This window comes from Vidua chalybeata, chromosome 2 (genome assembly GCF_026979565.1).
Source record: "Vidua chalybeata isolate OUT-0048 chromosome 2, bVidCha1 merged haplotype, whole genome shotgun sequence".
Taxonomy (NCBI): Eukaryota; Metazoa; Chordata; class Aves; order Passeriformes; family Viduidae; genus Vidua; species Vidua chalybeata.
This window is the reverse complement of record NC_071531.1, coordinates 25745371-25772664: the sequence shown is the minus strand read 5'-3', so window position 1 is coordinate 25772664 and position 27294 is coordinate 25745371. Positions and strand designations below refer to the sequence as shown.

The 27294-nt window shown below is 37.8% G+C and overlaps 1 protein-coding gene across 2 annotated transcripts in view; it reads right to left on the bottom strand.

Moving 5' to 3' along the window:
- Positions 1–1592: 1592 nt before the first annotated feature.
- Positions 1593–27294, bottom strand: part of MCF2L (MCF.2 cell line derived transforming sequence like) — a 57020-nt gene continuing 31318 nt past the window's right edge. Inside the window, exons 8-30 of one of the 2 annotated variants that reach the window (XM_053935439.1) lie at positions 26287–26406; positions 25292–25483; positions 24914–25105; positions 24062–24221; positions 23853–23923; positions 22757–22833; positions 21643–21709; positions 18037–18152; positions 16947–17016; positions 15688–15780; positions 15439–15531; positions 13923–14048; positions 13087–13308; positions 12476–12568; positions 11943–12021; positions 11724–11796; positions 10424–10539; positions 8841–8900; positions 8425–8499; positions 4934–5064; positions 4211–4323; positions 3985–4088; positions 1593–3859 (exon numbers count right to left, since the gene is read on the bottom strand). In XM_053935439.1, the coding sequence (XP_053791414.1) occupies positions 3765–3859; positions 3985–4088; positions 4211–4323; positions 4934–5064; positions 8425–8499; positions 8841–8900; positions 10424–10539; positions 11724–11796; positions 11943–12021; positions 12476–12568; positions 13087–13308; positions 13923–14048; positions 15439–15531; positions 15688–15780; positions 16947–17016; positions 18037–18152; positions 21643–21709; positions 22757–22833; positions 23853–23923; positions 24062–24221; positions 24914–25105; positions 25292–25483; positions 26287–26406 (2538 nt within the window). In that variant the 3' untranslated portion in view covers positions 1593–3764. The remainder of the gene's footprint in view (positions 3860–3984; positions 4089–4210; positions 4324–4933; positions 5065–8424; positions 8500–8840; positions 8901–10423; positions 10540–11723; positions 11797–11942; positions 12022–12475; positions 12569–13086; positions 13309–13922; positions 14049–15438; positions 15532–15687; positions 15781–16946; positions 17017–18036; positions 18153–21642; positions 21710–22756; positions 22834–23852; positions 23924–24061; positions 24222–24913; positions 25106–25291; positions 25484–26286; positions 26407–27294) is intronic. The other variant, XM_053935440.1, reaches the window with a different exon arrangement.

The following is a 27294-nucleotide window of genomic DNA, read 5'->3' as shown; positions in this document are numbered from 1 at the left end:
TTGGTGTGGACTATTTCTTTCTGTTCTTCTACTGCTTGAGTAGGATATCTGAAAATACATAGAGAATAAAAAGGAAGAAAAATATAATAAAGGCAGTGTGCTCCAAAGTTTGTCTGTTTAATGCCACATATCTCAGTTGGTAATGAGAGATACTAACTCTGCTAAAAACCTTGTCTTGACTGAGGCCATCACAGCTACAACAGCACCACTAACATATCCATAGTCTTTTAAATGTAGTTGGGGACCTTGCTATCCTGTCAACAGATTGGGAATAAATAAAAATTCACCTCCTTTCAAATGAATGCCCAGAGAAGGCACTTCAGTAGCTAAATGTCTTATTTTGGTAATACAATCTCTAAACACATGTTTACACAAAGTCTTAGTGAACAACAGAATTTATCTCTTCTATTCCTGCATTCTAAATTAAGGGATTTTATTACTTTTACGTGAATACCCCTGAATTTGGGTTGCTTCATTATACCAGGCAGATCTGATTCTTGCCACACACATCTAGGGAGGCTGCTAATTCTGGGGACTTGTGTGGGCATTCCAACATTCACAGAAGAGTTCATAGTAACAGCTAACATATATCACTGAGAAGGGGAATCGGAGTTCCTGTCATTTTGGGTTATGTGATGTAAATGAGCTATGGTACAACTTCTTCAGTTTTGCTCAATGACATCTGTGCAGGATGGAGAAAATGTTTTATGTTCCAACTAGCAAACTACTTCTGTATCAATGAAACAGTTTGTGCCCCAACTTTGAGACAGTGATATAAGAAAACAATCATTATTAGGTTTTTATATAGAAAACCCTGTACTTTTACTCTTTACTAAGGTACATTTGGGCTGAAATTCTTTCATTCTTTTGCTCGAACAGGTATGATGTGGATCTACTCAAAAAGGCTGGACCTCCTTTTGCTCAGAAAAGTAGGACTACCTATTACAGATGCAGCTGTTATGATGACAAGATCAAGACTAAAAAAAAAAAAAAAGCCAAGTCTTAGTAACACCATAACTGGATCGTGTAATGCACATGACCAACAGCTCAGCCCAAATCACTCCAGTCAGTATGAAATTCACCTGGCATGGCATGGTGGTGCTTAAAGTCATCAATCACTGACTGTACAAGCATGTTCCTCTTCAGATGCAGCAAGGGTGAATGTAGTGTCTTGTTTCTCACCCAGCCATGGCCAGATGTAGACCTTCAACTTGCTCTGCTAATACCACAGGATCCATGGTTTCCTTGGGAAAATTCAACAATGATGTGCTTTCTTTCAGAAAAGGGAGTGTGGGAAAAAGGGAATCAATCCAATTACCTGGCACTGACTTTCATGTTTTATCCTCAGCCTGCAGACAGGCTTTAATTCCCTAGTGCCAGGCACATGATTCTAAATGAAACATGACCACAAAGGTGAAATGGTGTTTTTCTGAGATGGTGCCAGAATGAGCAGGCTGAGGATTTGAATACACAGACCTAGTATTCTGTTCCAAATCCTAGAACCTCTCTCTGTTTTAATAGGTTCTATAGGTTCTATACCCATAGAACCTTTCAAGACTGTGAGACAAAATAAACCCCAGAGCATGTCTATATAAAGGCATTCAGCAAGAAGAGCTGAAATTTATTCAAATTAATTACAGTAGAGACCTCCGACTTTGAACTTGTAATTCACAACAGCAGTAAAAAAGGAAATGGTGAAATGGGTTGTATTAAAGTGCAATGATGTGGAAAAACCATTAAAATAACACAAATGAGGTTGCAGTGAGAAATGAAACAACAGTCTCATCCAAGCAATGCCAGCAATATATAAGTAAATTATGTTACAGATAATTTACAAAATAACTTACATAGATGAAGATAAGCTGAATCTCATGTTGCTATTCCATTGCTAAATATCAGACTAAATATTCCTGGTCAGCACAGAATTATATGGAATATTAAAAAAAAGATCAGAGGATTTCCGTGTTGAAAAAAATGCCTGAAGTAAAACCCTGATCGGCATTTATATTGCAGTACTGCAAGAAAACTAAGTATTTATGAATTGTAAAGTGACACATTCAGCAGCATGAAGACTATAAATACATCTTTTACATTGATACATCATATCTACACACATATACATATCTACACATGCAGATATATACACACAAGCATGTACATGCACATACATATGTGCATACATTGATGTGTGTATATACATGCTTCAATTTGTGCTGACCATGGTCAGCTGCATTTTGATTGCCTCTGGGGAAGGGTTGCTTCTGCATCATTCTTAGGAGTGTTTGTCATTTAAGTTTTCTTCATTTTAAGTTAATCTGAAGCCCTTAAAACATAAAATTCTGGCATAAAGATAGAATTCAGGGCTCAGCCATCAGTGAGTCTGATGATTAACAGCAGTTCCCATTGACATAATCTGCTGTGCTTAGTGTTTCTGAAGTTATGCTCTTCATGTCCCCATTATTTTTAAATATTATGGTGCATGAATCAGTTAAAAACCTGTTTTCATATAAGCAAAAATATTTGAGAGATGGACAGGAATGAATACAGTATTCTATACATGCACTTGGTTTTGTACTGTTTGTAAGGATGGTGTGCAAAGAATGTCTGACAAAGTGAAAATTTACAACATTGGCTTGCATGATACCCTGAAAAACGGCAAATTTAGCATCACCCTTCCTTTAAAAAAATTTAAAATACTTATCTGTAGCATAAATCTGAACCTTCTCTTTAATTTTTTTTTCTTCAGTGCTCTCCTTTTATAGAAAAATTATGTCATTGGGGGTTTTTCTCTTTCAATTAACACTGTGGACTAAAAATATGTTGGATTTCCAGCCCTCATAGGTTTGTTTGAAGGAAACTTTGATGGCTCCTGATCCATAGTGCAGTTACAATAGTTTCTTCTGCCTGTAATTGCATGTCATGAGATCTGAAAGTAACCATGCAATTACTGTTTATTAAAAAATCATTTAGTGAATAAGAACATTTGTGTTTCATTGTGCACCTGCCTAAGGAAAAAGATACTACTAAATTGCCAAGGCTATGTAAACAGTGATCTTGGTAAAGAATTTGGTTGTGAAGCCAAACAAAAAAAAGGGCTATTCCATTGCACATGTCACTAAAATGTTGGAAGGGATAAAGTAATAGTTTCTCTTGATGTTGTTGTGGTCAGTGAATTGGTCATGTCTGCATCCCAGCCTCTAAGGAGCAGAAGAATATCCTGAAAACCCAAGAGGAAAGGGTGGACCAAACCTCCTTCCTTGTTGCCATAAAAGTCCTATTCACTGTATTGACCGAGGTATGTCCTTGGAGAAAGGGTTTCTTGGGGAGAAGAAATTGTAAACTTGGATTTATTTTCCTCATACCTATCCTGTACAGTGATTGCTATGTTATTTGTTTACAATGAGCATTTAGCATTGAACACATTTTGTTTGCTCACATTCAGATTCTGGCTGTTACAAAAAGATACAGTTCTGCAGAAACCTGATCGTGTGTCAAGGAGAAAACACGCTTTATGCTAACAGCTCTTCAGGGCAGAAACCTCTACAAAATCCTATTTCAAATCATTTAACTTTTATTTACAACTTCACATTCCATGCACTTTTCACTGGGATCTTCTGGGAGAACTTGTGAAAATCATCACTAAAAATACTCAGAGCTGGCAACACAGTACTGGTGGTTCTCCAATGAAGTCCAATGTCCAGAACTCCGCAGCAAACGACAATCTCCAGATTTACCTTCCAGGGAGGTGGGATGAACATCTCATATTAGCCTTTAATGTCAGAGAAGCTGGTGCTACTGACATTGCAGCTATCACTGCAACTTGATGATGTGCTCAAATTGCTGGAGGCAGTGCCTGATTCTGAAAATAAAAAGGGAGAAAAAAACCACACCAGAAAATATTATATAATGGTTGTTTTTCATTACTTTCTTTGATAATAGGAGTCTTCAAAGAGACAATCATCTCACTTAAAATACAGAGCCTACCAGAGCTGCTTAAAGATTGAGCTGATTTTGAGTTGCCTATGAGCATCAACAGATTGTTTGCTGGAATCCAACCTTCTCTACCACTGCTCAGGTTCTTTACAAACCTAAAAAAAAAAAAATTAGAAGTCAGACTTCTTCAATTGATGTCTTTGAAAGTTTTGCCCTAAACATCTGCCTTCTAAACACAGTTCTGCGTATAAAAATTTCCAAACACAGATCTGCGTACCAAAGTCCATCCTCCCCTTCACGAATCAGTTGAACTAGATCTCCACTTTTCACTGTAAATTCTTCAGAAACTCCTTTGTCATAATCAGTCACAACTGTATATTTACCAGGAGTCTAAATGCACACAGAGGAAAGAAAACAAATTATTTCTGTTGAGTACTTTAAGGTATGTTGCAGCTTTTGTTATGCAATTATAACACTTTTCCCTTCTTTCCCATGTACCTACATGCTGAAGATGGTGAAAATATACATACTGTGGCATTAAAATTCTGCTGACTGATTACATGCAAATTCAATACATTTATTCTCATATCCTGAAAAACATTCGGTGAAATGTTTCCCACTACAAAAATTAATTCATATGGTTACAGAAAATAAAACCAAAAGAAACAGAAAATCTGGCAAATCTGCGCCATGGTGTCTGTGTGGAAGTCTATTGACGCGATCACTGAACCTGTCATCCCTTGATTGCATTGTGGCACAAGCAGCCACGACTCACTGGGCTGCAGGTGTGCAAAGGCACCGAGGGACCTCCCCAAGGTACAAACACAGGCTGATTTAAGAGAAGGAGTTCTTCTTCTCCATTGCCCTGGGAATATTGCCCAGCTGAGCATTTCAAGGCAGACACTTTCCCTCCTGCAGCTTCAAAAGCATTCCTGTATCCCGCCACACACACTGTGCTGGTAGCACTTCCTCAGCTGTGTAGGAAAGTATTTCTGGTTACCAGCTTCATCTCGCCTGCCCCTCCTCCTCCTCCTTCTTCCTCTGCATCCGATGAATTCAGCGCTTCTTCAGCACTAGACCAGCCGTCATTTTCTTCGGATGCATCAAGAGAATGGGATGGTTTGGCCCAACCTCAGGGAAGGAACAGCCAATAGTTAACTTGGCAGCAGTGAGCCACTGACTGGGAGAAACGTTCTCCCCACTGAAAAGCTCATAAGTGATCAACATAAACAGGAGAAAAACTGATACAGGGAGGTTATTACAGTCACTGGGTGAAATTCACTGCTGGTGAAAGTTGGCCTGTTTCTATCCGAGTAAATGGAGTTGTGGAAATGCATTGGCAGTGAATTTAACCCTTTGGATTTATATAAAGGGAAATTAATGGAGAGAATGCAAATTTCCAACTGAAAAGCAAATATATAAAAATATTTGTACAATAAATATATGTTATACAAAGATAAATGAGAGATAGATAATCTTCTTGGGAGGAAGCAGAAGACAGGAACATACACGTTTTGGGAAGAAGTTGAACACACAGGGTTATCACCCAAAGCAACCTAACCAGCTTGCTGGAATAAGAGATAGATAAGCATTGCCTCCTTAAGCACTGTCAAAAAATTCCACACAAGTTACAAGCACTCTGTACCTCACCTGACAAAGCAGCCCATTACTTAAGAGTGTTCAGGCTGATGCAAGAATACTTAAGTGCTCTGAACTATCTTGGTGTAAAGTCACTGCACCAAACACCACAACAACATTCTCCTGCCTGTCATTTACTGATTTTCACTCTCAGGGCGAAGCATTTAGTTTATTCATAAAGCTGAATTATATCCAGAGTGCACAAAATCCTCTTCCAAATGAAAGTATATTAGGTTTTATTAGTGGGATGTTTTATACTGAGTTCAGCAGTTGCTAATAAATGTGTTGAGCTTATAATGAAAAAAAAAGTCATAATAAAAGAGATGAGTATTGTAAACAAGCTTTTGTTTCAAGCCAAATAGTATCAACAGTGAAACTCAATGAAAATAATGAAAGGAAGAACAAACCTCCCATTTTATGTAACTACTAGTTGAATTGAGAAAGTATTTTTGCTTTGAACTGCTCCTGAGACATCTGACACACAGCTGGTCATGCCAGTGCATTAGAAAAACCTGAGCAGCATCAGAATAAAGCCAAAGAAATCATAGAAAGGAATCACACCCAGAGCACACCAAATGGAGTGGGACTTTTACCTTGCCTATGCTGCTGAGTGACCTGCACAAGATTGGAAGTACTGACCCATTCAGCCCTGTTGAGGGTTAAGAATGAACTTCTTTCTGTGAAGAAACTGAGTAATAAATTTCTGTTGTATTCCATGAACATTTCCTTGGAATCTTACATCTTGTAGTTGGCTTGCTGGACACAGCTGAAACCATTTCTGTTATTTCTAAGTTAAGAACAATGCAACAAAAGAAAACTTGGTTTTTCCTAATTGCTCCAAGCTCTCATTAGAAACAGTACCAATGGATTGGTAATGCATAAAAAGAAAAAGAAAGTAAAATCACTCTAAGTGCCTGTAACCTCATACTCACTGGGTAACAGCTTGGGTACATTTTGGGTAACAGTTCTTGTTCCTCAGCCTCTTTCTTTTCTTATATTGTGCCGATGTGCTAAGAGCAGACTGGCCTGATCCTGCCATACCAAGGATACTATTCCTCATACAAGCTGGCACTTAACAAATCTATAGAAAAGCCCATCTCCTGCTGGGAAGGGAGGTGATCACTATGGTAGAATTCATATTAGCAAACTATGGGACTGAAATTATGCATGTACATTCCATCTGTGTGTGTGTATCTTCTCCAGGGTGGGACTATATCAGAGCTCCCTATAAAGGCAGGGAAGGTAGGAAAAGGGTAGGCAGTCCTGAGAAATGACAAGGTTATTCCGAAATTATTTTAGATATAACAATGCCAGGGAAACCAAGAATTCATTAACTGCTTCTCTTCAGAAATAATCTAACAGGTTTCTTCAAAGAACTATGATCAGCCTACAACATGTAATTCTGACACTAGTTCATATTCCTTGAGCTCAGCATAAATCAGAGCAATACAGCAGTGAAAGGAAATCAATGGGGGTCATCAGCTGTGCTGTGGCCATCACCTGGCGCAGTTTCATCCCAAAATGCCTGGGTCAGCTCCCTGCTTATCCCTCTTTAAGCTGGGCAAGGAAAAGAGATAAAGTGCCAGAAAAGAGATTGGAAGGTGCAAGACAGAAGGAGGAGTTAGTAGATGTTTTAAATTAATTTAATTGGTTTTGCTGTTTCATAAAGTAAGATGCTTCTTACTCTAGATGGGACAGAACACCAAATCAGATAAGCCTGTTCCAAGGACACAATAATTTTACTGTAAATCAGCAATGATCTAGGACTCTCTTCCTTGGAAAATTCCAGCACCTGAGGAAAAGGCCAGAAAACACACTTTTCTTCCAGACATTTTTGGGCCCTCAGGATTTCCATGGTACCTGGAGATCTTTGAGTTTTGCCTGCTACCTGTGGAAGAATGACCTTGTAACTCTCATATCCACCCTTGCGGTGTTTCTGCACCTGTCTAGCCCAGGATTACATTGCCTACTGCTCAGCAAGGTGAATCGTGTTGCAGTTTCCCCAGCACAGCAGCTGAGCCTGCACCATTTCCACAGACAAAACAAAGACTTCAGAAACCTGGAGGGGAGGCTGATGGTAGGGACTGAAACAGCTTCACATTTAGACTAATATTTTCTAAAGGAGATAGTGGTGGAAAGAGTTGGGAGGAGAGGGACTGCTCTACTTGTACTCCCTACTACTCTAGTTAATTAGCCCTAGGGATTTGTACTCAGACTTTCACCATTAGCCCTGCTGGTTAAAAATGGGTTGTTTATTGAAGTACTTTCCTATTCTCTGCTTTGCTGTGAGTTGGCAGGATAGGAGGCAAATTGCTGCAAGGGGCTCAGTTAAGTCATCTGGGGTTCACAGGGTGGTAAAAGTTGCCAACTATCACCTAAAGAAAGATGCAACAGGGCTGTGTCTGCAGTAATAAATGCAGATCTAATATGGAAATTCCTCACGACAGTGATCTGAGTTTTGGAAATTTTTTTTTTTTTAGATGTTAAATCCTCTCCACAAGGGCCCTAATGGCAAGGATTCTAACACATGGAAAACCATGGTCACAGAGTAGCTCGGCAGCCCTGTAATTCCATTAAACACATGGCTTTTGGCTCTTTCTTCAGCAACAGATCTCTTTCCCCCCCATCTTCTAAAAACTAGTTACCCATATGCTACTTTATTTAAACCAAGGTAAAACTGCAACCAGTTGTGCTATCAAGACCAGTATATATAGATCCACTTGGAAAAACATAGCTGATGTCAATACTCCTGCACACAACAGCATCATACAGGTATTCTCAGCACTCTGATGTAACATGCTACACGAGGGATGTATGGGTACTTGTGGAGTACAAGATGTGGCATCACTGTACCTCTCAAACCAAAAGGAGTTGGGTCACTCACTACTTCATGCCGTTTGGCTTTTTTGTCAGGACTGGTAGGAGAAGCTGCAGGAGGATGGATAGGTAAAAAACAGAGAAGAGAGATATTGAAGAACTGGAAAAAAGAGAATAGTTGGATTGCATGCTAAATACCTTTGAGTTTACACTGGAAAACAAGTGGATTTCTGTAGTAAAATTTTAGCTCTCACTGGTGCATGGCAGCAGAAGGAATTAACAAGTAGATATTTGAAGATAAATTGACAAATCTATTTTACAGTAATTATGAAAATATATATAAACTTTCCTAAATTGAATAGACATCAACTGAATACAATTAACTTCAATTTCAGACAAACATTACCAAATTAAGCAATCATTTTTATGTAAATCTAGTGCTACAGCAATACCTGGTCCTGTAAGAAGGATCATTGGCAATGTCTGGCTTTTAGCAGAAGGAGATGGAGTTTCTGTCAAGGCAAGCATGGGACATTAGTGCTTACCTCAATAGCATTAGATAAACAACCCTAGAGTCTCTCCAGAAAGAACTCAAAGGTAATTGGGTTTTAAACAGGCATTCTGGAAAGATGCTTATGGGAAAAAAAATACCATGCTGTTGAACAAGTGCCATCATCTTAATGCAATTCAGACTGTTCAAAGGCACCTCTTCAAAGCAAGAAGTGACTGTACCAGTGTGATTACTTGGCAGGAGGAAGCAAGAAAAGTCTCAAACACTTTTTGCCTATTTTAAGAGAAAAGAGGCAAAGACCATTTCTGGAAGAATAGGGAAATTCTTACTTATTTTTCTATCCAGCAAAACAACATTGTCAGACACATTCTGCTGTAGTTATTTATGCTTTGAGAATTTTGTTAGCAAGGATGCAAAAAAAAAAAAAATCCTCTATAAAACCTTCACAGAATCACCTTGATTCCTTTTTGCCAAGTACAAGTGCATTTGGGGCAGATCCACTGAAGCTAGGAGCAGGCCAGGTGTCTGGTCAGAACACAACTTCTTCCTCTAGTTTTTCTACAGAAATGGGGCACTATAAACTCTGTCCTTGGCCTTGACAGTGAGATTGGAGGCACTGGAAACCACACTCCTTCTCTTGCATCTCCACAACCCCACTTTTCCTATCTGCATCTCCCCCTCCCACTCTGGAGCTGGCTTCCCTTGAAATCTCCCTGTCAGAGGCACCGACTAAGGAACCTAGCTTGACCTTGGAAGAACAAGCTAGTGTGTACACTGAAAACCTATCACACTACACACACATACAAGGTGATGCTTCAATTACAGCCTTACACAGAAAACAGTCTAGCCTTATTTTTAAAGTTACCTTTCTGACTTTTGAGGTTAGTAAAGCCCTGCAGTGTAAAGCGCTTTTTTGACAGTACAGAGCATTCTGAGGTAGAGCTAGTGTTGTCTACAAAGGAAGAGAGAGACACAGAAAGAAAAGGAAGAAGGCCATGAAAAGATCAAGGCAAAAAGTCATTTGCAGCTATGCCAGGGAACCTGCATGTTAGAATGAAAAGGGACAACTGAAAGTCCAGGTACCACACAAGTGTTTGGTTGTTCTCCCTGTGTAAGGGCTTGTACTGCCACTGGTTCAATAAATAATTTCCATGGTGGGGAAAAAATTAAAGAGAAAAACCAGAACAGAACAAAAAAACCTCCCTCTTACGTCAAGTAATGCCAAGAAAATTTTTCAGAGAAAAAGAACCCTCAGAAGCTGGGCAGCTTTAAGAGAAGACCTACTGCAGACTTCTGCCTTGTAACAAATAGTTCCCACCTGCCTTTGGCTACCATCCATTCAAGACAGCTTTGGGCCTATCCACACTGCACACTGGAATGCAGAAACCAATCCCAAGCTAAGGATCAGCACACTGGTGCCTCCCTGCACTACCGTGGCTACTCTGCTGGTGGATCTGCCTGTGCATCTGCAGTGCAGGCATGCTCCTTGCAATTAAACACCACAACATGTAAGGGCAAACTCACCTTTGCCTTTCTCGGGGTACTTTGGTGCTACTGTAGTGCCACAACCTTCTAGACTTGTGAGATCAGCTTTTTTCTCCTCCATTTTTTTGGTATTTCTGATGTGGTTTCGTGAAGGACTGTTTATTAGAAAAGAATGAAGACAATCAATCCAATCACAGGCTTTTACATACAGATATATAGGATGAAAACAATTTATTTGCTCCTTCTCAGACTGTAGCTTCCAAGACTGAAAAAGTCGTTGGTGATTGTGCATTTAATGACCATGGGAACATCAGAATGAGAAACACCTCTCCTGACTAACTGCAATCACATGTACCATGGCAGAGGGAGTTACTGCAATGATGGCCCAGGACAACTTCCATTCACTTGCAGCTAACAGGCTCCTCCTGAATGTACTAGGAATAAAAGAAGAAAGATAAAGGAATAAACTCTGCCTCCCAGAAGCTCTTAATACAGGAACAAATGAGGGACCTTGCAGTGGATTCTCACCACAACTCCATCTGGGAATGGGATAGAGAAAGACACTCCACAAATACAATGTATCTGGGAAATTCTCCCTGAGCAATAAGCAGATGCATAAAAGATGCAGGGCAAAGAGCTACCAATACATATTAGAGCACACACCATATGGCTATGAGCACATGGGCTTATGGATAGCTATATACACACACATATGAAAAACCAGACTGAGTAGCAGAGGATTAAAAAGAGGTGTCAGGCAAGGGCAGAATAACAGATGGGAACAGAAGAATAGATAGGTTGGTATGGTGAAGGATGGAAAAAAAGAAAAAAAACTTCACCCAAAAATTGGGACACTGGAGGAATTAACACATTACTTTGGTTAAAAAACGTGAATTGGAGTAAAAGAACAAGAGACAGAGAAAAGATACTGCCATGAAAAAGACAAAAAGAAGGTAACATGACATTGGAAAAGGAAGAAAAAGTAAAAGAAAAAAACAGTGAAGGTAGAAAAAAGCTATTCCCTAAAACTCTCTTATCTGGACCATAATGTATATAATCAGCTGCTCAACAAGCAGACACATAATACCACCAGGATTTTGGCTGGTGCAGAAAATGACATTTCAGTGGCATTCTCTATCAGCTGGCAAAACACATGCCACTGCTGCTCAGTTTAACAGTTCTGGAGATGTATAAACTCCAGGCTTTACAGCTTTATAGCAGGAAGAGAACTAAACCAAAACCTTAAAACACAAGGACCAGTATTAAGGGGTAGGAGCAATGAAGAGCTGCAAATCAGATGTATTAGTATATTCACAAGATGATGTGACAACATACTTGCCTTGCACAAGATGATGCTGGCAGTGGTAGAGGTAAACTCTGTGTTTGTTCTAGTGTCCTGTGCTGACTAGCTTCTGTAATGGAGGAAAGAAAAAGAATGATTAAAATTGATTTGTGTCCTACACAGGGAAGATCTACAGGGCAGGAGCTGAAGATCAAAGAGAAAATAGATTTTTTTAAAAAATTGACAAATAAAATAGAGAATCTCCAAGTATTTTACCTCTGCATGCCTGCAGTTGACTTGTTAGAACTTTTCTTATTTCATTTACCCAAGTAGCTTTAACTTCAGGGGTTGGTGCCTACCCAAAAATAAATACAATCAGCCATCAAGCACAGAATAGTTATTACACAAAGAGTTGCATGCCCAAGCGTAGCCTCAGAGCAATCAGTCGAGAGGGACAGACAAAGCTCCCTCTCCAGGGCTTCCATGACTAGAAACTGGTTGTAGCCACTGGAATAGGCTGAGGCAGAGGCTGTGCATGTGCTGCAGCCAAACCCCATCTCCCAAGCCACCCACTACTCCAGTGACAGCTAGTAATGGTGTATACAATATCTTCTTCTGTGGACATTGTAAGATGTGATTATTTTTTCCCCAAGAAGTCTCTTCCATTGAAATATGATTTAAGTTTTCTTTTTTTCTCTACATTTACTCATCACACTCTATTAGTGATACAACAGGAAAAAAACCTCCAGATCTTCTTAGGGTTCTGCTCCCCTTCTCTTTTTTTTTGAATGTAGGGCTATGTTATTTACCTGTACAATGTAAACTTCTTCCCTTGCATTATACCAGATTTCAAATTTTTTTGCATCACCCTTGACATTTTCTGTTATTCCAACTGCAGCCATCTGAAAGCAAAGAGAACAGAAGCTGACCTACTGCATTGCAATTATGCTAAAAAGAGAGCAGGAAGCTACTGGTATTCTTTGGTACCTTATTTCTGAAAAGGAAAAACCCATCTGGCTTCTTGCACACGGAAAAGAATAGCTAACAATTTGTGATCTGCGTGTTGGAGACAAGAGATTTAGTTCTTTGTATCAGCCTGGCTACCTTGGAGGGAAGAAGTGTTTGGATACATGAGATTGAGACTGACTTGTAAAATGTGGCTTTTAAAATCCAGACCAACAAATCCTTAATGATTTTTACATTACCTTTCCCTACGTTTTCTGTGTGATTAATGCAAGTGCCATTCACCTGGACAGACAGCAACACAAAATAACACAGACCTGCAGCACCAGTCAGGCTTGTCTGAAAGAGTGAAGTTCCCAGTACAATGCTGCAACACAGGTTTGCACAGATAGAACCAGAATATTACTACAGGCTAAGCCCTCAGTATCTTGACCATCAGGACTGATCAGTGTCTTACATTTAAGGAGTGTTTGTAGCTATAAGAAGGTGCTTTCTCATATCCCTCTCCATTTTCTTCTCGCTTTTTACAGAACAGCACTGCTTTCTCATGGAGGAAGAGGTGTCGCTGCATTGGCTTGAAGCGTGCCAAATCTTTCACCTTTGTGTGACCCTTTTTATGATCAGTCCAGACATTGAAGGATCCCTGCATTAAAAGCTTGCCCAGCTCATTCAGGTTTCCCTGGAACAAAAAAAAAAAACCCACCAGTGATATTTGTAACTACAGAGATAACATCAGATTAAAATACAGACTCTGAACAGGTCTTTAAAAGTCTGTTGTTCCCAATAATCTCTCATATCAGTGTTTATGTTGAATTTGGAAATGCAGTGAAGTCAGTGTTGAATTGCTACCTATAATTTTCACTGGCCAGCACTGTTCAGGAAGGATTTTACAGTCAAGAGTACCAGTAGCAGAGGCACAGAGAACTACACATAGAGAGAGGGAAACAAAAGACATGTTTGGTTTTTCCCCCCAAACTCTGCTCCAAATCTGCTTATGTATTGTTTTGGGTTTTGTTATTTTTTTGGGAACTGAAAGTTTTGGGTGTAGTTTTACACAAAGATCAAAGAAAAAACAGCTTAGGTAGACAGAGGAAAATGTTAGTCATAGCAGGAAAATTTCAGAAGAGTATAAAGAGATCCCTTTCCTATTATTTTCATTACACAATTAAGTTTAAAGGCATGTTTTCTAAAACACTCTTCTCATTATTAGTACATAGTACAGGGCATGCTGTACATATATCCAAAAAAGAAATGAAAATAAAGTTAAAAGTAAGCAAAAATACTGCTACTCACATCATAGCCTGTAATGGCTATCTGGTGCATAGAATCATTAACTGCTTTAAGAATGCCCAGGATAGATGTTAGTGCTTCCTGAAGATCTTCAGCACCTTCACAGTTCTTACTGTACTTCAGCATTTCCTGAGTGCAAGGGAATGACAACGCATTTACCTAGCTTTTGAAACAGCAACTAGGAATGTTCAAATTTTAACACTGAATTTTAGGCAGGGGGGGTTGGAATGAGATGATCTTTAAGGTCCCTTCCAACCAAAACCTTTCTATGATTCTGTGATTTTAAAGTTAGCAAAGTGAAGCTTTATACTGTATAATCTAGTTAGTTCAATAGTGGCTGGAACTCAATAGATCCTAAAGATTTACTTCTCATTTCTCCTGCTCATTAGCTAAATATATTTTGCTCATCTAGAGGTTTTGTAAGCTGTATGTAAGAACTTTACAAGACTAAATTTGCAAAGATATTTTTCATCACAACTGCAAAAAAAAAACCCAAAAACCAAACCAAACCAACAATCCTCTAACAAAAGGATAGGTTTTTTTCATTTGCTACTTTTCAAAATAAATTTTAAAACATAGTCAAACTTAATTTACTCTTTTAACTATGGCAAGGCCTGGCATGCTAGTAACAGATTTAAACTTACTGCACTGGGTATTGTCTATGCATTTAAAAAGGATTCCCTTCTCTAAAGGGATTATTGGTGAAGCAGCATCTTCCAATTTGATACAGATAAACACAGCAGCAAGTTCATGTGGAACTCCTCTGACTTCACAGTATGAAAATAAGAATTTACTCATGGAGTCTAGGAAGTTATTTTAAGTAAAAAATCTTTATAATTCTCCTCTTTTTACACAAGACTAAAGTAATTAATTCTTTAAAGGCTGTTAATAGCTCTGTTTTAACTGAAGAGTAAATCTGGTTTGAGGTGAATTTTTAAGCTACTGTTAAATACAAGAATTGTAACATGTCTTTGTGAGAAATAGTTGTTATTTCAAACATGGCAAAATGTTATATAATACTTTAAATAATTTATGATAGTATATGGCTCTTATTTTGCTCTCTCAGTATAGCATATTTAAGTGAATCACAACAGCATCCTTCATACAAACACCATACAGTGCTCTCTCTCAAGTGCATTTCCTAGAGTCCAGCAAGGCAAGTTCCTGCAATATGGGTGGGGTGACTATAACTGAAGTACTTCAGACACTTTATTTCAAGGTTTTCTTGGACCTTCTGTTTTCCCCTCATCAACTTCTCACCTTCTTTTCAGCCACAATCTAAGGGCAAAAGTAGTTACACAAGATGTCTCTGTGTAATGTTTTCTTATTAGAAGTTTTTTGACTGACAAAAAAAGAACTGATGAACTGCAAACTGATGAACAGGGATTTGTGTGTTTTCATTTACACATCTGTTCACTAACTTTTAGGTTTTCTCTCCAGCAGGATGAGAGAAGCAGCACTCAAAAAAAAAAAAAAAAGGCACAAAATGTGCTTAACATTATAGTTTAGTAATACTTACCTTTAGCAATAATTGGTATTTGGTTATTCTTTGAACAGGTTTCAGCAAGTATGAGTCCAAGCTGAGCTTGTGGTCGAGTTTCCTTTGACATTCCTGTAATCAGCATTGGATTTCATCAGGACACTAATCAGTATTTGTGCTATTTGCTCTTGAGAAGGTTCAGTAAAAATATACCAAACAAAAAACCCCAGATCCCAACAAAACCAAAACCACCATTATTTTAGGGATTCAAGTGAGCATAAAGCATACCTGGAAGAATACAGAGTCTGAAAACTGCCTCCACAAACTTTCAGATCGAGGTTTATTTTGACAGTATTTTTCATAAATCTGGAAGTCTTCCATCTGGAATTGGGGAGACAAGCAAAAAGTTAATTAATTCTTGTGACTTTAATAGACAAAGTTCATAACATTTTTTTTCATTTTCAATAATGCTAGGAAAGAATCCACCACCACCACCAAAAATTGAATAATTGTTTTTTGCTTGGGATGCCTCAAGGAATTGCAAAATCACTGATTTTGTAATGGCTACTAATTTGCAAAATAAAACATTCCTGTTAATTTTTGCTTCTGTTGAATGTTAAACACCTTATGAAGAAGCATATGTTATATTTACAAATATATTTCTACTACAATATGAAAAATATCACTGTGAGTGCCCAACCATGAGACTCACTGTGTAGATTTTTTAAAAGACTTTGTCCTTTCCCTTTATTTTCTTTTCACAAATGTGTTTTTCACTGGGAGTCACACTAAGATAAATCAAGCAGTTTGCTCCCCCTTATTACTTCAAAAATTAAATAGCATGACTTCAGCACTTGCTGAAAGCAAAAGGAAATAAAGACTGTTGAAAATGTCACAGTAACCATAGTTATAAAGGAAAGACCAGGCAGGAAATCAGCAGGCACAGAAGCACCTCCTGTTTTAGGAAACAGCATTTCTATAGATGTAGCCAGTAAACAGAAGGGAGAGGGATGGCTTCTCCCAGGAGTTTTAGAGCATCAATAAGCTGATTTCCATGCACGCATTCTTATTTAGCCTTTAGTATACTACAGGTGAGACTCGTTGTTTAGTACATTCCTGATTTAAAAAGTTTATTTTTGTCATAGCTTTCTATTTTTGGAACAAAAATGTTTTGGAGTTACTCTGTTGAAGTGTACTCTTTAAAGAAAAAAGAACAAAACAATCCACTAAAGAAATCTAACCAAGTAAACCAACCATTTATAGTGATGTGAAACAATGCAGTGCATGACTCCTCTTCATGCTTTCCTGACTGCCACTTTAAAAAAGCAGGTTTTTTTTTACAAAATAGTAGTTTTTTCTAACAAAATCAATTGTGCTGCACAGGGGAAAATATCAGTAACTCTCAAATAATATCTACATTCTTAACCTATTACATGCTCAGGACAAACAAAGGGGATGTGGTGGTAATTGCTACATGAGACTCACTCTCACGTGCTACAGCCCTAAAGAGGTTTGTGACTGAAGTGGCAGCAAAAGGCCACACATACCTGGTCCAGAAAGCACCGTCCTACTAGTTCTGGGTATTCCACATAGGTTTCTAGTTCTCTCAAGAATATTCTACAAGAAAGAAAATTTTCTTAGCGCACACATTAAAGAAAGTTGTCATAATGCTCACAGTCTTGCAATTAGCTTTCTAAACTTTTGGGAACAGAGTTGTAATGCTACAAAAATAATTCTTCTAGATTGTGTACTTTAAAGGGGATAGCAAATTAAAAGAAATATCCTGATCAATTTCTTTCAGCTTACTGTTGCTGCAACTGAAATCAAATACAGGGTTGGAGAATGAAGGGGGGATTTCATTTCCCTTCCTTATGTATTCAGCAGCAGGATTTGTACAGTTTAAAGTGTTTGAGTTTTGCTTCCAAATACTACCAAACACCACACACCAAACAACCCAAAAACCACCTTCCCAAAACTAAAAATACACCCACCTAAAACACAAAAAAAACCCCAATCAGTGACAAAACATTCATTCTAGTTTTGCCTGAATAAGAAACAACTAGTTAATATGCTTAACTTCTCTTGAAAATCAATTTCCCTTTCCTATGAATTTAAATATTATCCTATGAAGAAATACTCTCTAGCAGCAAGGATTCAGATTTCAGAGAGGTCACTCAATATATATTTAGTATATACAAATAAATATGGGTTTATATATTAATTTTATATACTATTTAATACATCTATAGAAATATAAAATTAATCACTCTCAATCAGATGTAAGAGTTGAGAATTTGTGGTTTAGAACCATAATTCACTTTCCATAGCAAAAGTAATAAAAGAAAAGAAATGCAAATAAAACCTACTTTAATTATCTTGTAACCAGATCCAAATATCTTCCTTCAGAAAGATGACCACAATGCAGAATTGTACCTGTGTACTGCATATATGCAGTTTCACACAGCTTTGCTCATCTTATAGATATTTTGCTTTTCCTCTTCTATGCAATACAATGTTGACATGCCATACTGACAAGTAGAACTTTGTAAGGATCTTTTAGCAATCTAAAGCAGATTAAAATAAAAAGTAAAGAATCTCATCCAAATGTTGTTTTTAGAACCAAATGCAAATCCTCACCTGTTGTGGAAGTGATAAATTTCTTCCATATTCCCAAACAAGATATCTTTCTTATTTTGCAGTTCTGGTGAAATGAGATGAGCCATTAAGGGGTTGTCCATCTCTGCAGCATAACCCTGCAACACAGGAGAGAGGCAGAATTATTATCTCCCTGCTCTTGTACTACTTCTCTCTCTAACAAGGCAGTCTGCCTTCAGGCTGACAGACATAGACAAGAAAGAGCTCAGTATTAATCATGAAAGAAGAATACAAATTCTGTTTTCCCATCACCCCACTTAGACAAACACAGAGTCTTTAGAAAGACACTTGAGTAAATCCTGTGATTCTAGCTAAGTGAGGATGAAACAAAGTTTGCAATCATTTTCACCAAGTAAAGGCTCTACATTCCTATACTGCTTACAAATTATAGCTCATACTCTTTTTACTAAGACTTTACACATTTGAATTTAGAGTCACAATTCCAGTACACACACACAGACCTTCATGCCTGTCTTAGCTGTTGTTATGAAGGAAGAAGCTGACTGTAGTTATTTCTGCAGGTAACAGTAACCATTAAGCTAAAAATCTTCCATTTGCTTTAGTACCAAAAGGAGTAGCTTTAAATTCCCACATTCCTCCACTTGTCCTATAAGCACACATTCTCTTGTCTATTTGGCACAGAAAAGGACACAAGTGGCTTTAGTCCAGGACTGTTCTCCTTTGGCCTGAGGTCACTAATCTGCGTTCTCTCAAAACTCTAAATAACCCTAAAAAAAAACCCACTCCCAACAAGTCAACCAGAAAAATGGCAGGAATTATCTAACACCTGAATTATAAGCAGATTTCTTAATATAAATAAATTTCTTAGCATACAGGCATTGAAGGAAGATAATCCAATCTTCTTTAGATTTAGGATTAGATTTCTCTCTCTTGTGGTTTGTTGTTTTTGTTCATTTTTTAAATTTTTTTAAACACAAAGTGATTCTTGCATTAAGTCACATTGATTATAATAAACCATACCTAACAAGCAAATGAAATAATTAAAAGAAAAGATAAACAAAAGTGCACCTACAATTAAGATTTTCAATATTTTTGACATGTGGTCCAAACTACAAAAAGAACTAGCTGGCCAAGTCAGCTAACCTGAAGAATTCAAGCATTCGGGTAATTCGGGTAGGACAGATTTTTTTTAAAGTCTGGGTATTTGTTCCTCAAACACCAACCAAAAAAAAAAAAAAAAAAAAAAAAAAAAAAGCCTATACCCCCAGTGGTATAGGCAATGACAATGGAGCTCATAAATAGCTAAACATTGGCTCCTTTCTCATATTTCTCCTGCCCCAAGTAGGAAAATGCAATGTCTGAAAAAAAGAGAGTGGAATAAATAAATTAAGGGCAATTGTACAGCCTTAAAAATTTAAAAAAATGTAGCTAAAATGGAGTTAATTTTTTTTAACAGGAAAAGAACTACTGCAGCCACCATGCAGTTTAGATGAAGAGCTCGACAAAGAGAATGATTTCCACTTTAAGTCAAGATGATATTGAACATAGCAGCACAGCCAGCACTGGCAAAAAGGAGGAGTATCAAATTTAGCTCAGGTGAAAGGAAGCCTGACAGAGTTCATTACTTGCAAATTTTGAAGGAACAAAAGCGTGAAATGCATACTTTGACAAAAAGTTTTTGTCATCTTTTTCACTTCAGTCTGATATACTTTTAAAACTTACTATGAAAAGCTTCATGTTTTACTACCTATGCAGTAGTTGTGTCTTAAGAAAAGAGAGGGAAAGCTACTTAATGCAGCCACAGAGATTATTTAATCTTAATCAGATTATTTAATCTTACTTTAAAAATGTTTAATGCCTTGCTTATTCTTTCATTTGAAAGCTGCTCTAAAACCATCCAAGAAAGTGGAAAAAAGGGTAGAATTCAATACCTAAAAATAGACTAGACCATTATTCTTCTCCCGGTAAAGATTATGGATTTTCACCGACTAAAGTGGGATGATCATGGTTATTAATGAAAGAAAAACTATTGATCTTGGATAAGCTATAGCAGTTTCCAAATAATCCATCTTAGGAAACTACCTTGCTTTTTTTTCTATCAGAATCCTTGGCAGACAGAAAATGCATGGCAAATAAATAGGACATAATAAGAGTAAACAGTCTCTACAAAGAAATACCAGGTTATTTTACAAGAAAAATTGAAAGATTAATAGAATAGGAGAAAAAAAGGGAATGAGAGAACAACCAGAACTATGGACTAATAACTAGAATTACTCAAAAGCTGGAAGACTGCCACTGAGCCATACCTCAGCAAGTATCTGATCCAGAATTACTGCTGGTACTCCCAATCACCCCAGTTCAAGCTAGAGGGATACCAAACTGCGAGGAGGCACAGAGAGGTGTGCCTGGCACAGTCAGAATAGTGGAGTGTCACTCACTGGAGTGTCACTTGGCACAAAACCAAGACACTTGACCTTGCAAGACAGGAGTTGCACTTCACTCTATGGAAAACAAGAGTAACACCACAGGAATAGAAAGATGCTCCTGTAGCAGCAGTAAAGACCAAAAATCCTCAAACTATTCAAATCTTGATTTTATTAATAGACTTGTACAGATGCATTGCATACAAAAGCAGAGGATAAAGTGATCTTTAAGGCCTACTCCAAACTGACCTGGATTTATTATCACATGTCAGATGTGACCATCGTGCTGTAATCAACACTTCCAGCACTTGGACTGAACACAGGATGTAAATGCTGTGGGAAGCTCAGCACAAACTAGCAGAACCAAGACCACAGTCCAAAACCCTCATACACTACTCTTACTTGAAGGTATGTACTCAGAAGTTATCAGTCCTGGTCCTTAACTTTTGACAGTTCCTATTTAGGAGCTTAACAATGATATGGACACCAAGAATATCCACTTATCTCAACTCTAGTTCATCCTGATCAAATTATCTGCAATTTCATCATTCCCTGAAATCAAATTGCATTACAGGAAAATGACACATCCATAGCTGAAGACTTGAACTTGAGGAAAAAAAGGATACTGCAGTGTATTTGTACAAGCAAGTCTGCAGTGCTGCAATCATGCCTCCATAAGTGTGGAGCAAAGGGAGCACCTTTGTTTCCTTAATGATTTCAAACGAGGATTTTATTACAAGGCATTCTGTTCCCACAGTTGTACCCAAGACATGTAGAAGATCACTTAAAGATATGCAAAGAAAGATGTAAGAAACTTTACTCCTCTGACACAGGAGCCTCTTGACACAGATTCATGTTCCTGTGTGACACAAGACCTTCCTGCAACTGACCCAAAACTCTGGAAAGAACTTTTGCAGGAATTAATGATCATTACAAATCTCACTATGATTCCACCTAAATACTAAGGCACATCTTATTTTCTGCTCATTTTGTGTTTTCCAATACCAAATCATAGTTGTACGGCTATTTCTAGAAAAAAAAATCACATATTGCTGCCTCTGTGAAAATATGATGAGAAAGGAAAAATATAATGACCACATTGCTTGACAGAACAAACAGAGGCTTTACAGTGGTAAGGAAAACATAAGAGCACCCATGAAGTACAAAATATTCACTAACATGCAGAGAGAAACTTAATCTTTACCTCAAGAACACAGAGAAGTTCTTCCACATATGCTCGTTCAGTCTCGATAAGTTCATTCATTACATGCCTATGGACAAAGAAAGACAATTAAGGTGGGCCTATTCACTTATGTAAAGTAATGAGGCAACATTAATTTTGTCTGTTTCTCTTTACTTCAGACAATAAAAGAACAATTCCCAGGTAATGGAAAATATGATGTTCCATGGATATTCCTGTCTTTACTTTATATATCCTTATTGAGAGATACGTATTTTTAAAACACTTTAAAATTTTTGAAAATGTGTTCGAACAGGAAAACATAAAATCTAATTGTTTCAGTGATGTAGTAACTGAATTGAAGCAGTAGAGTGTTTTATCATTGTATGTACAAAGTCTGGTACTGTGTTTGCAACTACTGCAGGAGCTGGAGTTGGAGCTGCATACGATTATCAAATACAGACTTAAAGCTACACTGGCAATTTTAAATTAGAGGCATTTAGGGCACACTTTAAATATCTCAATTATACTTTTAAGTTTAATTTCCATAATGATCAAGCATTGAATCATACTTCCCCCCAAACTCCTTCCCTTGTGATTTTGTGTGATGTAAAAGAAGGTGACGACAGTAAAAAGACCATATAAGTAGCTAGTTTACAAGTAAAAATGCAAGGTCTGCTATATGCATTGCATATGGTACTAAGTAATTTCTTTAATATATTTTATGCTGTTCAGTTTTTATAAAAGTGATTTTTTGGTAACACATATCAAAACAGAGGACTAAAAAGAGTCCAATAAAAAGACAAAGTCTCAAAACATGGAGACCAAAACCTTCAATAGATTTACAGGGGGTTTATTACTCAGAACTGAATAATCTCTGAAATGAAAATATGTAGTTGTCTTGCTATAGCATCTCCTCACTGCAGCAAAGGTAGACTCTGTACTACCCAAACTCTAAATAAAGCTGCGGACAGAAATGTCTTCCTCTGCACACAGAGCATAGCCAATGCATTTCAAAAGTCACTGAGGGTTATTTCAGAGAAATATACTTGTTTTATCAAATCCTTAGCCAAACTCAGGCTTTTCTGGAACCAAATCAGAGAAAACCCAGGCTTTTTGCTTATCAAAATACACTTACTGTCGTAACACAGCTAGGTTTTCTTCATCATCCATTGTAGATCCTCCTCTGCTTTGATGGAGTTCAGTCATTTCACTCTAAAGAAGGAAACAAACAATGAAAAAAATAATCATGGCATCACAGATGCAGGAAAAACACTTTAAAATACAGAGCTTTGTGCTCAGCACTTTTCACTGGAAAGACTCCACTCTGTTAAAAATGAAGGCAGTTTGCAAGAAGGCTGCAAAAAATTCAAGTCACCCTGAAGGTCTTCAAGCACACAGTATTTGGATGTGGAAAGTTCTCCATCAAAAGCCAGTTTAGAAAAGATGGTGGTTCAAAGCCCCTTTTCAAGAGGACATCAGAGCACCAGCATAATCTTGTAGGCAACACTAACCTTAGTCTGTTTTTCAAGCTAAAAATAAGGTACTGTGTGCTAACTTTCTGGTTACTTCTTAAACTGACACAGAAATTCCTAAAACTTTTACTGTCATGCTTAAACCTAACTATGGCTTGCTGAAAAAAGAGAAGGGTTCTGCTTTCAAGCCCTCCTTGAACTACCCCTTTTCTCTCCAAATGTTGTCCATCCTGGTCATGTGGCCCAGCCTTCCTCCTGGCATTGTCTTTTGCTGCATCTTTGCTGCGTTGATTCAACTCTCTAACCCAGTGAGAAACTACTTGTTTCTGTTGCTGCTGTCAGGATACTTCCCTTGCTGCAGGCAGGGCAGGAAGACCATCCCCACTTGGGAATGGCAATCCAGTAGGTCAGGTGAAGCTGTCTTGGAGCCAATGACAACTACTTCTTCACTGTCAATGGTTTTAAGACTAGCCAATTACTACTGGCAAATAAAAAACGTTTCCTGTTCATAGACTTAATATTTTGCTGCCCCTAACATTTTTCCTACTATTTATTTTACCCTCCCTCGTAACCAGCCCAGTAACAAAGCAGCCCCTATTTAAACCATGTGACTGTTTCAGCAGCGTTACTTCAACTGGGACAATGCCATCACTTTTTCAGTAGAATTCCCTCATACTTATTGAGAGTTCCTGAATATTCTGTTGTACTATGACTTTTTCAAGTAGTGCATGTGTGAAAAATGCAAAGTGAAAAAAATACCTTTCCTTTTCTGTAGTTTACCCTCCGAAGTGCACTGCTTTCTGAGTTGGACACATTTTCTCTTTGAAGACCTAAACATGTAAACCAGAGTCAAACAGAACTGGATCAGATCTGACACGGATGTTTGTGCAACCACAAATTATGGCTGGAAGTTTCTTTAAGTTTCTCAGTATAGCACAAAAAACTAAAGGCTAATACAGTTAACTTACCTGGAGAGGTACAAGGAGATTTTACAAATGCTTCAGGTCTTGGAGCAACTGGCTGAACAGGACGTGTCTGTTTAGCTGCCAGCTTCTTAAGACTTACTTGTCGCTTTTGAAACATTTCTTCCATACTTTCTTGCTTCTGGAAAACCTTTTGTACATGCTCCTAGAGTTGCCATGGAAATAAAAACCAACTTGAATTAAAAATATAATTTAAATAATTTCTTATAATTTTTAAATTCCTGTCAGAGACCTATCAACAAGCTACATTGACATCTACAGCATCTACAGCATACTGATTTGAAATTGCAATTACTTTTATACCACATATAGAAATATTACACAAACTCTTCACTCTTAAAAAGGTGTAATCTACTGTGATTTTGTACAATTAAGAATTGGAACATCACTTCAAAAATATTTTGTGTGCTTACTATAGAGAAATCTGGGAATCAAGTTTCAATTTATAAAAAAATTTTTTTTTTGAGCGTCTAAAGGTTCTGTTACATGAAGAGATCAACCACGAAGAAAAGGAATATATTTGTAAGTTCTAAAAAAAAAAAAAAAAAGTAGCACCTTTTTTCTACATAAAAAAAGGTATTTCAAATACTCACTTGGGAGAATTTTTTTTAAAAGCAATTTTTCTGTCTGAAAAATTAAAGTAGTTATGGAAAGTCTCTGAAGCCCTTGATGCTTATCTAAAGATATGATGAGACTCAGACACAGAAATGTATCGACTTTCCAGTTCCCAGGTATAACTCCTAGTACTCATTATTTAGCTCCATCAATGGCAGTACAAGAGAGCAATTCTAGTATGAACAAATGGACACAGAGACCCACATAAATGTCTTCTGGTACCTTTAGGTCTTCATTCAGGATGTGTGCATACTCTTCGTAAATTTTATTCAACTCCTTGATTTTATTGCCAGCACCAGTATCCAGGAATTTCTCGATCTCCTGTAACGCTGATTCTGCACCATCCTGAGACTGACACTTATCTACTGGCTGGGAAGCCAGCAGGTAAATTCCTTCATCACACCACTTCATAGACTGGAAACAGAGAAGAACAGCCTCAGAATGTCATCATCACAAACTAAGAGTCTAAAACACCTCAATCTTATCATGTATTCAGCTATTTAAAGAGTAAACTTCCAGCACACTGAGATAATGTTGCCTACCACTATGACAATTGTTCGACTGAGGTTTCAGGAAACAACTGTTGCATACTAAATTTACCTTCTCTAGTAAGTCATGCAGTTCCAGAGATTTGTTAAGAAGCTTCCTCCTCCGTTCTGTCTCAGTAGTGAAGGTATCACAGAGATGATGAAGTTCACTGCATTTTGGAATAATGGAGTCCACAGCATAATGATTGCTTTGAATAAAAGCATCACGCTCTGAGGCTAACATTTTGGCTTTTGTTACAGTTTCCTAAGAAAATAAGCACTGATTAAAGTACATCTTTCATTGGATCAAGATCAATGAAACAATTTTTACACAGTGAAATACACGTATTGATTAAGACTACATATTTAGTTAATATCTGCCTTGCTTAATAAATCAAAGTGATTGATTGTCTTTCCAGATGCCCAAGAACTTTCATGTACCAGAGTACCTCAGAAATCACAGTGAGTTTAATCACAGGCCTCCTTGTGAAGGAACTACTGTTCTCTTTCTATGCCTTATTCAACAGGGTCTGTTTGTGTATAATGCAATTTGGGGTACAGCAACAATCTGAACTCAAATTAAAAAAAACCTATCTCAGCCTTAAGAGCAACAACCTCACTTAAAGAGCAATTTGTTTCATTGCGAAGCACAGATCAGAAAAAGGTTCCCTTTCTATATTGTTCAGTGTATGTTTCTGTTGGCCATCTTTATTGTGCATTCAATACATTTCTTATCTCTAAGATTTATTGAAAGACATGGCTTTAATAGCAATGGAAGTGGCCCCTTGATCAGTAAATGCAAAACTTGGCTATGTAGACACTTCATGCAGTTCTTACATGAAGCAATCACACTTTGTGTCTGGTCACTCTGCTCTTTATTGAGGGATGTCCAACAATTACTCTGTTCCAATGGTTAAAGACTTTATTTCAGATTCCTTCAGTATGTTACCCGAGACACTGATTCTGCCTTGTTGTCAGCTTAAGCTGACACACTCAACAACCAAATCCTATTCCCCTCTGCACGTGCATTGTCATAGTAGAAATTAAGGAGACTTGCAGGGCTCTTACATCTGATTTTTCTTTAAAGTTGGCAAGATCTTTCAAAATATGCTCCACATGTGAACGGCTGTTTCCCACATCTGTGAAAGCAGACAGTCTCTCAGACACAATATCCAAAGCTGCTTTGACCTGAAATGAGACAGAGCTATATATGAATGAAGAGACCTCCACCTCTCCAGAGACTCACCAATTACAAAGGTCATAGCCACTATTTGCAGTCAGGTGACTCCCACGATGCGGTTACTGGGACACAGAGACAAAGCACCTTTTTTTGTCAGCCTGCCTTTCTCCCCAGTTCAAAAGGAAAACAAATACAAAGAAAAGGAAGACGCAAGAAAACTAATGCTAAGGAATAATTTATGATCTTGCTTTTACCAGATGACAAGGACACAAAGCAACATTAATGTTAACAGCAGAACATGTGGGAGAGGTCCCCACTCCAGCAATTGTTTTAGAGACAGACATATGCTTGCAAGAGTATTTCTGAGTGTTGCTCTCATGGAGACACAGGGGCTGTGCTCCGAGATCAGCTACATCAGGATAAAGGGTCTGTGGGTGCCATCAAGCACATGAGTTAAACAACATGAGATCAGAAACTGGCTGTGAAAACTGTAGTGCAGCCTCCACCCAGCTTCTAACACTATGGTTGCAACTTCCCACCCACAGCGTTGGAGACAGTTTTCATAAAATTTCAGCCGGAATATTTAGTTGAGACTTGGTTCCATAAAAGGACCTATTGGCAAGATGAAAGTGTTGCAGCAGCATTTTGTGTTTCTGTGGTAAAGAACAGGTTTCAAAGGAGTTTTTGAATACTTCTACACTGCTGGGTGCATGGAAAAAAAAACTTCCTAAGGCTGCAGAAAAAAACCCAAAATGTTATGTCTCTATAGACAAGAATCCAAACTAGTAAAGATAGCAGTGTGTCAAGTAAGGGCAAGTACAAGAAAAAGGTTGGAGAAAGCTTTCAAGTACACACAAGAACTGTAAAATCAAGAGCAGGAAGCATTTTCTGAATCA